The 12,248-nt window shown below is 56.8% G+C and overlaps 2 protein-coding genes across 10 annotated transcripts; one reads left to right on the top strand and one right to left on the bottom strand.

Moving 5' to 3' along the window:
• Positions 1 to 1,774: 1,774 nt before the first annotated feature.
• Positions 1,775 to 4,901, top strand: SNX22 (sorting nexin 22). Of its 9 annotated transcripts, none has more exons than XM_032417756.1 (7): positions 1,775 to 1,913; positions 2,308 to 2,547; positions 2,803 to 2,907; positions 3,429 to 3,523; positions 3,905 to 3,937; positions 4,171 to 4,238; positions 4,617 to 4,887. In XM_032417756.1, exons 1-7 carry the CDS (start codon positions 1,845 to 1,847, stop codon positions 4,736 to 4,738), a joined length of 732 nt encoding a protein of 243 aa, XP_032273647.1. In that variant the 5' UTR covers positions 1,775 to 1,844; the 3' UTR covers positions 4,739 to 4,887. The 9 variants fall into 9 exon arrangements, with proteins under 9 accessions (XP_032273647.1, XP_032273651.1, XP_032273654.1 ...); XM_032417760.1 differs by having other exon boundaries at positions 2,308 to 2,391; XM_032417763.1 differs by lacking the exon at positions 2,308 to 2,547 and having other exon boundaries at positions 4,617 to 4,901.
• Positions 4,902 to 5,171: 270 nt separating this feature from the next.
• PPIB (peptidylprolyl isomerase B) lies at positions 5,172 to 10,985 on the bottom strand. The gene is made up of 5 exons (XM_032417764.1): positions 10,664 to 10,985; positions 9,779 to 9,892; positions 8,554 to 8,647; positions 6,073 to 6,257; positions 5,172 to 5,516 (listed from the first exon to the last, which is right to left on the bottom strand). Exons 1-5 carry the CDS (start codon positions 10,796 to 10,798, stop codon positions 5,394 to 5,396), a joined length of 651 nt encoding a protein of 216 aa, XP_032273655.1. The 5' UTR covers positions 10,799 to 10,985; the 3' UTR covers positions 5,172 to 5,393.
• Between the last annotated feature and the right edge of the window lie 1,263 nt (positions 10,986 to 12,248).

Raw genomic sequence — 12,248 nt, forward strand, 5'->3', positions numbered from 1 at the left:
TGGAGCCTGGTACATGAAGGGGAAGGAGAGGAAATGAGATGAGTGATGGAGGCAGGGCTGGGTCACTTAGAGCTCGGTAGATTGTGGTAGGGAGGGTGGGTTTTGTTCTCAGTATAACGGGAAGCTTTCTGAAGGCTTGAAGCAATGCCTTGATGGTGGTTTGCGCTGCTAGTTAGAGAATGGACCTTGTATGAGAGAGGGAGGCAAGGAAAAACAGGGAGATCCATTAGGAGATGTAGCAGTTTTCTGGGTGGTAGGAACAGAGACAGGGGGCCATCATTAGGACAGGTGATCAAGAAGTTTAGAGGCCTAAGGGTCCTGGGAGAGGACTCTCTGGCCAATAGACAAGGAGAACAGGGTCTCTGAGTGATGGGGCTCTAAAGTGCAAGGGAAGAAATGAAACCCCAGCACTTCTGTTCATAGTGGGTCGTTTCCCTTGCGGGAAGTTTCAGCTTCCTGATTCTGGGGCTCTTTGTGAGATGGAATTTGGGGGAAGAAAGTGTGGGACATAGTATTGGTGAGACCTGCTTGCCCCCTTTGGGGTCATCCTCTCAGCTTCTCTCTGGGAGTGGAGCTGGGGGTGGGAGTGGGGAGAGTTTCTGCTCCAGCTCAGAAGCACCTCTGCACTAGCAGGGGAGGAAGTGAGTCAGTGGTCCCCCAATCACCAGCCCCTACCCCTAAGACAGGTGCTCTGCTTCCTCCTTCCCACCACAAGGCCTCTAGCCTCCCCGCCCTCCACCACCTGCCCAGACCTTTGTTGGGAGAAGTCAGAGGTGTCCTGAATGGGACTCTGCTGAATGGGACAGCTCCCTTATGGCTGAAGTGTAGGGGGCTCAGTGGGAGAGCAGAGGCCCTTTTTAGCCCAAGGGGTGCAAGAGTTCTGGATTAAATCCTACCCCGTAGCCAGGAAGGCCTTGCCCGAAGTGGTGGGCAAGAACGGCCTAGTGCCTTCTCCCACAGTCCCTCTTCCCCATCCCTTGCCCTGTACACGGACACCACCCACCTCTGCCTCCAGGACAAGCCCACAGGCTGCCATCTTCTCAGCCCCTGCTCTGCTGGGGGCTTAACAGGGATCGTCTCAATTTTTATACACTCTCCTGAGGGAGGCCTATTAGCCCAATTTTGCAGATGAGAACAGGTCTACACAGTTCAGGAAAGCCAAGCTATCTGCCCTCCAACGCAAAGCCCAGGTCCTTAACCTGCTTCTTCCTGGCAAACTGGACCTGAAGCAGGTTGGGGCTGAAAGATAAATGCATGGATGAATAAATAAATGAGTGAAGGGGCTTGTGGATGCTGGAAGAGGTGGACATCAAAGCCAGATTGCCCCAGTCCTCCCCAGGGGCGGCTGCACAACCTGGGTCCAGGTGAAAGATGGAGGGAAGTGGATGGGGGGCAGTCTGGTCCCAGGGATGGGTGTGAGGAACGCAAAGAACATCCCCCAAGGTAGGCGCCGAGGTCTGGGCCCTGCCTCCCTCCATGTCCAGCGCCCACAGACCCTAGTCCTTACTAGGCGCTCAATAAAGAGTAGGTGAAATTTTGGCTCATCTGCATTCCTGGCAATTAGCGGGTACTCAGTAAATGTTGACAAACGGATGACTGTCCGCAGAAGGGTCCCCACCTGCGGCCCACTAGGCGCAGGGGGCGGTGCTCGGCTCCCGCCTCCCCGCGCTGCCTAATCTGCCCCTCGCAGGACCGCGCGGCGCGGGGGAACGCCCGGGGCGGGGCCAATTAGGGGCGGGGCCTGCGGGCCCGAAGGGGGCGGGCCCCCGCCGGGGTCGGTGGTCTGAGCTGGGAGAGGTCTTGCTCGGAGCGTCGCGCTCGGAGGGGCTGGAGCGGGTGTGCGGATGCTGGAAGTTCACATCCCGTCGGTGGGACCCGAGGATCCCAGGCAGAGCCCAGAGAAAGGCCACATGGTGAGCGGGGACACTGGCTGGGAAGGCGCACGGGACCCGCCGGATTTCCCCGCGCCAAGCGCAGTGGGGATCCCGCGCCCGGGCTGCAGCATCGGAGCGCGGCGGGTCAGGCCGTCCGGAGACCGCCTGCCGAGGGTCTCGGGCCGCTTGGATTTGCCAGCTCCGTGGACGACGGTCCGGGTTCACGAGGGACTGCACGGAGCTGAGGGGCGGGCCCGGCCTCCCCATCTCCCCAAATGTGTGGGGAGCGTGGGAGGGTCCCCGGAGACTGGCGGGGCTCCCAGGCCGCTTTGTGCCTTTGAGCGCGGGAGGGCGGGCGCGTTGCGGGCGCGGGTCCTGCTGAGCCCGCCCGCGGGGCCTCACGCGCACCTGGCCGCCCGCCCGCGCCCGCCAGGTGTTCCGAGTGGAAGTGCTGTGCCGCGGGCGCAGGCACACCGTGCAGAGGCGCTACAGCGAGTTCCACGCGCTGCACAAGCGGGTGAGGCTGCGCCGCCGACCGACCGACCGACCCCGGCCCGGCTCCTGCCCAGCTCCTGGGAGACGGGCGAACTGCGGGCCCAGCCTCTGCCACCATTGCCGCCCCAGTCCCTGGAGGGCTCCGGTCCTGGGCACAGACCTCCCTGCGGGCTTCGGGGTGGGTGCAGAGGGGGTAGGGCCCAGCCTGTACTGTCGATGCCATCGCGTGGCCGGCCAGCCCTCGGGCGTTTGGGGGGGGGTTGCTGGGGTCTCTCTCGCCCCCGTCCCAACCATCCACTCGCTAGCGTCTGCCCCAGGGTAGAGCCTGAAGTCTGGAGGTGGGGGCGGGGAGGACTGGGAGAGACTGTTGGGCGCAGTGAGCTTGAGGACTCAATCGGAATACTGTGATGGCACCGCGGTAACCTCCTGGCAGATCAAGAAACTGTACAAAGTGCCCGACTTCCCCTCAAAACGCCTGCCTAACTGGAGGACTAGAGGATTGGAGCAGCGGCGGCAGGGCTTGGAGGCCTATATCCAGGTGTGCACGGGGCTCACTCTGTTGCCCCCTAGGCTGCTTGACCAGAGGTGTGGCCCAGACAGCTGGGAAGGGGCGGGGGTAGGGAGTGAAGGGGACCCACATCTTGAGCGTGCTATTTACTACCCCAAGCCTCAAATTCTGAACAGTCATGGGTCCAGACAGCCCTCTGTATTGATAGAATGGGATGAAGTAACACGAGGCAGGTGGTTTCAGTTCAGAAAGCTAGTTCTCTTTCCCCCAGGGTGAGGGTCTGTGCTACCCTCAATGCTGAGGATTTGGGTGGGGACCCTTCCCCCCCTCTTCCCCACACAGTGATGCCAGATTCCAGGCCAGGTTGGCTTCCTGGGCTTACAACCCATGAGTCACCCAGGGCCCAGTGCTCAGAAGGGCTCCAAGCTTGGCTTAATGCTCTGCTCGCTCTTGAAATTCTTAGTCATTTTGGAAGGCCCCCGCCTCCCCATTTTGCACTGGGCTCTGTAAGACAGCTGGGTCTGATTACAGGTTCCCTCTGATCTCTCCAGGGTGTCCTGTACCTGAACCAGGATGTGCCCAAGGAGTTACTGGAATTCCTGAATCTTCGGCACTTCCCCACAGACCCTAAGGCCAGCAGCTGGGGGTGAGCTCCTCTGGGGGCCATGGCTGGGCAAGAGAGAGGGGCCCCAGTGCTTGGGGGGACAGGGTCTCTCTGCAGCAAGCGGGTGAGGAAAGGTTTGAGAAGCCAAGCCCTTTTCCTTCTTACATCGGCCAGGCACCAGCCTGCTGCTTCTTTGAGACGCGACCTCCCTCATTAGCTTTCTTGACCAGGGGCAGAGGGGCTATTTTCTGGACAGTCTCGGTTACCGCAGCCGCCTCCGGAACTGAGCTTGTTACAAATAGAAGCAGTGGTCCCCTGGGAGGTGAAGAGCTGGGCTTGCGTGTCTCCACCTCTTCCTCACGCGCGCGCGCCCGCCCCCACCTCCCCCCACCAACCGCAGCTCACAGCGCGTCTCCTTTTCAGCGCCCTGGGGGAGTTCCTGCCCAATGACAGCAGGCAAGTCAAAGCCCCAGCCACCCCGCTCCTGCTGCCCCCTGGTGGCCGCGTGCCAGGAGGCGGCCTGCGGTTGTCTGGCCTACCCCCCCCTCCCCCCCAATCCCAATCCCGGTTTCTGTTGGTGCCTCCTGAGCCCACTTCCCATTCACCTTTTCCTTTTTGGGTGCTTCGTGATCTCAATCCCTGGTCTCTACCCTGCCTCTCCCTCACTGTTCGGGACTCTTCCCTCCTAGCTCCCAGCTGCACCACCGGCCTGTCTTCGGCTTCCACAGGGATCCCTACATTCGCAGCCCATCCCCAGGTGAGGGCCTAGGTACCAGGGTGGGAGCCGGGGGTGAACCTGCCATTTTCAGCTCAGGACCTCCAGGCAGCATCTCGCGCCTCCTGCCTTCCTTTGGGGCCACAGCTGCCCTGCGGCCCCTGTAGCCTTTGTGTTCTTCTGAAATCACCTCGGCTCTCCTGGTCTCAGTTCCTCCCCAGCCCGGCTTACCAAGCTAATGTGAACGGAATGTGAGCGGGGCATGCCAAGGCCTCATTGGGGGGTGGCCAGCTGTTACCTTTGACCTCTATTCCTGAGGAGGGGGCAGAGCCTATGGGCTCAGGAGCTCAAGGAACTAGAGGCCTGAGGCTAGGCCCACCCCCCATCTTTTCTTCCCCCCGTTTTCTTTCTGTCCCACAGAGCCTCTGCCCAACGTGGTGGTGAATGGCGTGCTCCAGGGCCTCTATGGCTGCAGCAACGGGCCAGCTGAAGCTCAGCCGGAGGCATCTTGTCACCCTGCTCCTTTGCCACCGATGCCCTGACCAGCCCAGAGGCCTATGGGCCACCTGCCAGGACAGGCATGTGCCTCAGTGTGTGTACCCCCTTCTCAGAGGAGGCTGGGTCCCCCTTGGCCCAGACCCAGGACTAACCTACCCGAGGTGCCAGGGCAGGGACAACAGGGGATAAGGAATAAAGGGAGAAGTCCATTTAGAGGTAGGCTTTGACAAGGGAGAGATGTATTTCTTCCCCTCCACCCGCAGGGGGGCGGGGGACAAGCAAAGGCTGAGGCACCCTAGTGGCAAAGGTTAGAAGGAAAAGCTCCTGCTTGCTACCTGTGGGTAGTTATCAGGGCAATAGGGTTCCGACCAGAGCCCCAGAAGGGGGGAAGGCACCCCCGGCCACAGGAGTCCCAGACATGCTGGGACCGGGACTTGAGCAGGTGTTGCAGGCCCAAGAACCCAGCCCACACACTGGTTATAAAAAACCCACCTTTTTTTTTAATAGGTCAGCATTGGTAGGACTTTGTTACAAAACCAGGCTGGTAGGTAGGCCTGGGGAATGTGTGTGTGGGGGGGTCCGCTCCGTCAGGCGCCAGCACTGGGGCCAGTGCAGCACGGAGCCCTGCGGCGGGTGGTCTTCACCCGCGGGAAGGCACCAGGGCCGCACAGATGGTGGCGCAAAGAGGTCCCTGGGGCCCTACTCCTTGGCGATGGCAAAGGGCTTCTCCACCTCGATCTTGCCACAGTCTGCGATCGTCACATCCTTCAGGGGCTTGTCCCGACTGTCAGTCTTGGTGCTCTCCACCTTCCGTACTACCTCCTGGGAAGGCAGGCAGAAGCAGTAGAGCGGCGTGAGTGCGGAGGTCCACCCCTCAAGGGAGAAGCCCCGGAATATGGCCGGGGAAGGCTGAGACCCCCATGGGACGAGCAGCATGCAAACCTTGAGGCACCAAAATCCTAACGGGACCCTAGACAGGGAGAGCCCAGCTTTGACGAGAGGACGCGGTAGTTTTGATCCTCTGTAGTGGGACCGGGCTGAGCTAAGGGTGAGGGGGAGGAGGGTGGCTGGGGAGTGGGTACCAAGTGGCTTCTCAGGGACACAGTGTTTGGCTGGGTCCTGCACAACTGAGGGGGGCGGAGCCTAGCAGCGAGTGAGTGAAACGGAGGCTCCTGCCCCAGGGCAGGCTGAGGAACTGAGAACCTGGGGGCAGAGACACGTAGGGTAGTTCCCGATGCCCTCCGGGTTTGTGCACATGAACACTGGGAAGCTGTGCGTTCCCTGTTGGGAAAGGGATAAACTAGGTGGCACCCCTACCCTGGGGTGTCCGTTTCCTGGTGAAGGTTGCTCAGGTTTAGCCCCTGCCCCTCAAACTCACCATGCCTTCCAGAACTTTGCCAAACACCACGTGCTTGCCATCCAGCCAGGCTGTCTTAACGGTCGTGATAAAGAACTGGGAGCCATTGGTGTCCTTGCCTGCGTTGGCCATGCTCACCCAGCCAGGCCCGTAGTGTTTCAGCTTGAAGTTCTCATCGGGGAAGCGTTCACCATAGATGCTCTTTCCTGGGAAGGAAGAGTAGGTCAGGGAGCTGAGTTGGCCCAAACCAAGCCGATCTTTGGGGTGAGGATTCCAGGGACTCAACCTGTCTTTGGTGTCAGGCCAGGCTCCAGTGGATTATAAGGACTAAAAGCTGTCTCCTTCCTACCCTCTGGTCTTGGAGCCAAACCATGCTGACAGACCAAGTGGGGCATGAGGCCAGGCTGATTTAGTGAACAGCTCACCCGATCAATTATTTTGAGGAATACAGTTTAGTGGCTTTTAAATAAGGCAAATATCAACAGCTACCCTTGGCGATGGCCTGGGAGGTCTGCCACCGGAACTCTGAGGTACTCTGGTAGAGAGAGGTGCTATGCAGGGGGCAGGGGAGGTAAGAACTCTCCAGAAAAGGAGGACAGCTGTGGTTGACCAGCTTTTCTTCCTAACAGCACAGAAGATAGATGAGTGGGGAGGGGCTGCCCCTTGGGTTCTGGATAATCAAGAGCCTCTTATCAATGAACACAAAATAAAAGCTGGATGTTGATGTGTGGGGTATGTCTATCCACGAGGGGTCTGAGGCCAGGGTACACGACAAAGGGAGTTGGGCAGACCCCGACACCATTTCAGAGATCCTCACCTAAGTTCCCAGAGCTGCTTCTGCCCCCTTCTTTCTCCCTGTCTCCTCTCAGGAGAGTCACACTGTGTGCTAGTGACCACAGGCCCTGGAGAAACCCAGTAACAAAGAAGCTTCATTTTGTTTTACCCAACACCTTTCAAACTCACTTGCATACACAACCTGTACCTATTTGCATCCCGTGGTTCCACAGAGGGACCCAGCTGTGGAAGTTGTCCTGGACCGCTGCTCGTCAGGGAGGCATTTCTGACTCCGTAGCAGGTGGGGAAGGCTAAACCCGACAATCACTAGACGCTGGGGGGGGGGGCTGTGTGTGTGCCATCTCATGCCCGGGCCAGGGAGCAACCCAACCCTCTGCAGCAACTCCGGGCTCAGAGTCTCTCCTCGGTGAGAGTCCTCTTTGTAAATCTCCAGTGACAGCAGGATTTCAGTTACTGTTACTCTCCAGAAAACCCCACATCTCCATCCTTGGCTCTGATCACTTTCCCAACGCATAAGGAATCCCCAACTCAAACGGATAACTTCATTTTAAACTCAACCGATTTCGTCATCTTTCCCTCCAGACTTCAATTCTTCTTTTGACAACTTTTCCTTTGCAACCTTCCATGTGGCTCCCAGCCGCATTAGCGATCCTCCTCTCCACTCCTGCCACGCGCACTGCAGTAACGACTCATGCTCAGAGAGCGAACGGTGTATGCCAGAGAACCGACACGAACATTTTACACCCCGAAAAACTGCCACATTATTTTCCCTCAAACTCCTCTGCGCCTGGGTCTTCCTCCCATTCAAGCCCTCCGTGGGTCCGCCCTCCACGCAGGACAAACCCAGGTTCCCAGGTCCGGCCACGGCCCAGCACTCTGGGCCCCGGTTTGGTGTGTGCTCTCCTTCCATCTCTGGACCCCACCTTCAGCCAAGCTCCTGCCCCAGAACAGAGGTGGGTTCACCTTAGCCCTGCCTCTCTGCCCAGGTTCTCCCCGGCCAGGACCCTGCCCAAATCTTCCCTCACATTCCCAAGGCGGCCACTTCTCAATCAGCCTGGCCTGAAGCGACTCCTCCGCTTGTTGGCACCTCGACAGTGACTGACTTGCCACATGCTGGGCACCTACCATGCAGCACCCCAACTCTTTCCACTCTGACTTTACACCCGAAGGAACCCGAAGCTCAGAGGACTCACCTGCCTGAGGTCACAGAGCACGAAGATGGCAGATCTCACCCAACTGTGTCCGACCCCGTGCACACAGCGCTTTGTATCATGTCTGCTCTTTCTCAGGCACCGCGGCCGATGGCCATCACTCACATTCTGTCCTGTTCTATGGCTGCCACGTCGTGTTCCCCTGCTTCCTCCCGCCTAGATGCTAAACAACCTGACAGAGCCTGACCTAGAGTCACTGACCCACGTGTTTAGTTTTGCTCCCCCTCCCCCCAGGGGGTACCCCGAGAGAAAAGCCACCAAGGCTGTAGGCCCTGGCCGGCAGGCCTGCTGGCGGGGTGAGAGCCACACAATCCCCCCACCGTTCTCCTCTCCTTTGTCCTGGGGTCCCTGTACAAAGGAGGCTGGGTCGCCGTGCGGGTGCCAGTCCTGCCTCCAAGCTGGGCGAGCAGGGGGCCTCGTCTGCCCAGCACGGCCCAGCCTTCCCAGGTTAGAGGCTGCACCAACAGACCCTGCTGCCCAGAGGTCCTGAGGTTACCTCCAGTGCCATCTCCCCGGGTAAAGTCTCCACCCTGGATCATGAAGTCCTTGATCACACGATGGAATTTGCTGTCTTTGTAGCCAAATCCTTTCTAGAAAAGGGAAGAAGGTGAGAGGCAGCATGAGACACCAGGCAGATATTAAGCAGGCCCTGCAGGAACCCAGCCCACAGCTCCTGCTCCCAGAAGAGACACCACTGCTGATCAGATTCATCATTTGACCTGCTGAGTGAGCAGTTACCAGCAGGCCAGGCGCGGAGCACCACAGACCCAGGAAGGGCTAAGATGGCACGCTCCTCTGCTTTTATACAATTCTGCTTCACATGATGTCTCCACCTTTCCCTGCTCTTTTTCTAATCCTAAGAACAGATGCAAGAAAACAGACCAAAAAACAACAGTTACCTGCTGGGTCACCGCAAAGTTGGAATACAGACTTTTTCTTTGATAATTTTTTATTCTAATTCCAGTAAACATACAGTGTTATATTAGTTTCAGGTGCACGATACAGTGACTCAACAATTCTATACATCACTCAGTGCTCATCATAAGTGTACTCTTAATCCCCGTCACCTGTTTCACCCATCCCCCCACAGCTCCCCTCTGGCAACCACCAGTTTCTTCTTTTTTTTTTTAAGATTTTATTTATTTATTTGAGAGAGAGAGAGAATGAGAGACAGAGAGCATGAGGAGGAGGAGGGTCAGAGGGAGAAGCAGACCCCCCGCCAAGCAGGGAGCCCGATGCGGGACTCGATCCCGGGACTCCAGGATCATGACCTGAGCCGAAGGCAGTGGCTTAACCAACTGAGCCACCCAGGCGCCCAACCACCAGTTTCTTCTTAAGAGTTAAGAGGAATACAAACTTTTAAACGGGGCACTCCTGTTTCTTTAAGACCTGGGAAGCTCTGGGCCCCTTACCCTTAAGAGAAAGTTCTGGTGCACAAGCCACAAACTAGTTTCCATGGATATGTTTTCCTTGATTACCGCAATGTCTTAAAAATGAAAATTTTTCTTAAAAAAAAATTTTAAAAATCCGTATTTCTGGATTTAGTTTAAAACCTCCAGAAGCTATGATGATACCAGGTTCCCAGAGCTGCAGGAGAGCGGTGAGCTGCTGGTACTTGGTGAGGGCTACTGCTAGACGGGCCCCGCTCTGCACATCCGTTCGCTGTCAGCTCTACTTGCCAGCTTCACTTGAGTTCCACTACCTCTGCTCCAGCCACTTACCTCTCCCGTGGCTAAGGCCACAAAATTATCCACTGTTTTTGGAACAGTTTTTCCAAAGAGACCGATGACCACCCGGCCTATATCTTCATCTCCAATTCGCAGGTCAAAGTACACCTGAGGAAGAAGACCATTTCAAACTCAGCCTTTTTGAAGGGGTCTTGCCAGGGAAGCGAGGGCCCAAGAAGTTACCACGAAGGTGGAAGAGAAAGAACCATATTTTGAGAGCAGTGGTTCTGAACCTGATTTCGGTGGTGACAAAAACCCTATGAGAATCTAATGAAGGCTCCAGACCCTGTTCCCAGGAAATGTTTGTTTGCACTCCCTTTATAGGGTAGCAAACAACCTTTAGTCTACATAAATAATGAGTGCAGATTCTAGAAATGAACATCCAAAAACCATAAGGAGGGGAATCTAACTTAGCATCATGCAAGTTTCAACTAGATTGCTATGCTTTGTAATTGCAAGTGGGTAACATCTGGCCCAAGTAAAGAAAAGGATTCACAGTTTGCCAGACGTGATGTTTCACCATTTCCCCAGCGCTGGACGGTATTCGCAGAAAGACTGCTCTGAGGCTGACAGTGCCAGCCCCGGCTGCACATGCCGGGCGCCCGCTCCTGGGTTAAGGCTGGGGCTGGGGTGTCGGGGAGGAGTCGGGCATTCTCTGGTGTGAATGAGCAAGACCGCCCGGACGCCACGAGGCCACAGCCGGGAACCTAGGGAGGGGCTGAGCCAAAGCCGAGGACGCCCAGGCCTGAGCTCCGGGAGCTTAAATGCCCCGGACACCGGTGACCTGCGGCGCCGAGGCCGGAACGCGGGCGACGCGGGGGGAGTGGGGGCCGGGGGGGGTGGGCTTCGCCAAGCAGGTCGGGAGAGGGGAGGACGGACCTTGACGGTGACTTTGGGCCCCTTCTTCTTCTCGTCGGCCGTCGAGGGACCTGGCAACAGCAGGAAGAAGACGGAGCCCACTATGAGGGCGGCGGCGAAGAGCACCTTCATGTTCCGCTCGGAGAGGCGCAGCATCCACCGAGCGAAGAGAGCGCGGCCCCGGTAGCCGAGGGCCGGAAGAGGGTGGGGACGCGTCGGCGTGGGCACCGGCGCCACCACCGAGAGCGGCTGGGGGGAAACCGGGGCTCCTGCCCGCCTCCTGGCAGGAGGTGGTCCTTATTTCCCCCCTCTGGGTCGGCGCCGGGTAGTAGGACCTCGCGGGGGGCGTGGCCCGGCCCGCCGTCAGGACTGGCCAAGACGCGGGCTCGTGGGTGGCTGCCACGTTACTGTGGCCTCATTGGCTCCCCAGCTCGCCAACGCCCACCAACAGGAAAAGGATCACGGAAGGCGGCACCGCCCCAGGAGCACGCGGATTGGGTCTCCGAGGAGACTACAAACCCCAGCATGCAGAGCGGCCTCTCTCGTGGCCCGTCTTGCCTTTGGGGAGGGGAGGTCCTTCGGAGGTTAGTTTATGTTAGGAAGACCGTGGATGGGGGAGAAGGCCCTTGTCAGTTTACGAATTGGGCCAGTCAAGCATTAGCCACCACTAGCTTGGGTTTAAGTATGGTAGCTTCCGAAAACTCGGAGCATGCTTCTGCTAACCCAGAGTATGACCTTATACTGCACCTTCTACTTGTCCTGCAAAACTTGCTTCAAAACCTTTCGACTTAGTCCCTGTCACTTTAGTCCCTGTTTTTCTCTGGTCTTACTGTGCTTACTGCTGTATGTATGAGTCAATGCACACTTTATTATTGTATTCTCTGGTTCTTAACTTCCTTCCTTTACCTATTTTTCCAAGTAAACAGTTTTTTTGGTTTTTTTCTTTTTTGGTTTTTTTTTTAAGTAGGTTCCACTCCCAGCATAGAGCCCAATACCAGCTTGGACTGATGACCCTGAGATCAAGACCTGAGCTGAGATCAAGAGTCCGACACTCACCCGACTGAGCCAACCAGGCGCCGCCAACTAACCACCTTTTTGTGAGCAACGCACTGTATTGCATGTGTTGCACTTATTTTGTATACATCTCCCCCAACCCTGCTGTAGGGCTAAGTGTCCAACAAATATTGGTTGCAATAGCATCATATTAACACTGAGGTGGGAAATTATATATATATGAAACGGCCTGAGGTTCAGTCTCTCTTTTCTAGAAACCTTCAGGAAGGTCAGGGATAGTCGTCAGATGCTCTCACACTTGTTCCAGTCTACAACATACATACTTCATCACTGGGAGTCTTACCCAGAAAAATAAAAATTACATCTTTCTAAAATTTAAACCTATGACATTAAATGTCTTTAAAACCAATTTTCAAAGATTATTAAATTCCTTGGTCTTCACAGCCCCAATTGTAGGTAGGAATGGCTGTTTCAATTAGTTGAACCCTGCAATTTGGTCTCTTTATGAGGTCGGGACCTAAGTTGGAGGTTATGCATGGCCACTGGCATTAACTTGTCCTTGCTTACACTGAGGTCAATGCAGCCAGGCTGC

This window comes from Phoca vitulina, unplaced genomic scaffold (assembly GCF_004348235.1).
Source record: "Phoca vitulina isolate PV1807 unplaced genomic scaffold, GSC_HSeal_1.0 scaffold20, whole genome shotgun sequence".
Taxonomy (NCBI): Eukaryota; Metazoa; Chordata; class Mammalia; order Carnivora; family Phocidae; genus Phoca; species Phoca vitulina.

Bases quoted from the DNA above. Each gene is read 5' to 3' on its own strand.
- SNX22 (XM_032417755.1), top strand. From the start codon at position 1,845: ATGCTGGAAGTTCACATCCCGTCGGTGGGACCCGAGGATCCCAGGCAG. The intron at 1,914-2,307 runs GTGAGCGGGGAC...CGCGCCCGCCAG, and splicing joins GCCCAGAGAAAGGCCACATG to GTGTTCCGAGTGGAAGTGCT. The intron at 2,908-3,428 runs GTGTGCACGGGG...TGATCTCTCCAG, and splicing joins GCTTGGAGGCCTATATCCAG to GGTGTCCTGTACCTGAACCA.
- PPIB (XM_032417764.1), bottom strand. From the start codon at position 10,798: ATGCTGCGCCTCTCCGAGCGGAACATGAAGGTGCTCTTCGCCGCCGCC. The intron at 6,258-8,553 runs GTAACCTCAGGA...CTTCCTTCCCAG, and splicing joins CCGGGGAGATGGCACTGGAG to GAAAGAGCATCTATGGTGAA. The intron at 5,517-6,072 runs GTGAGTTTGAGG...CTGCCTTCCCAG, and splicing joins GCAAAGTTCTGGAAGGCATG to GAGGTAGTACGGAAGGTGGA.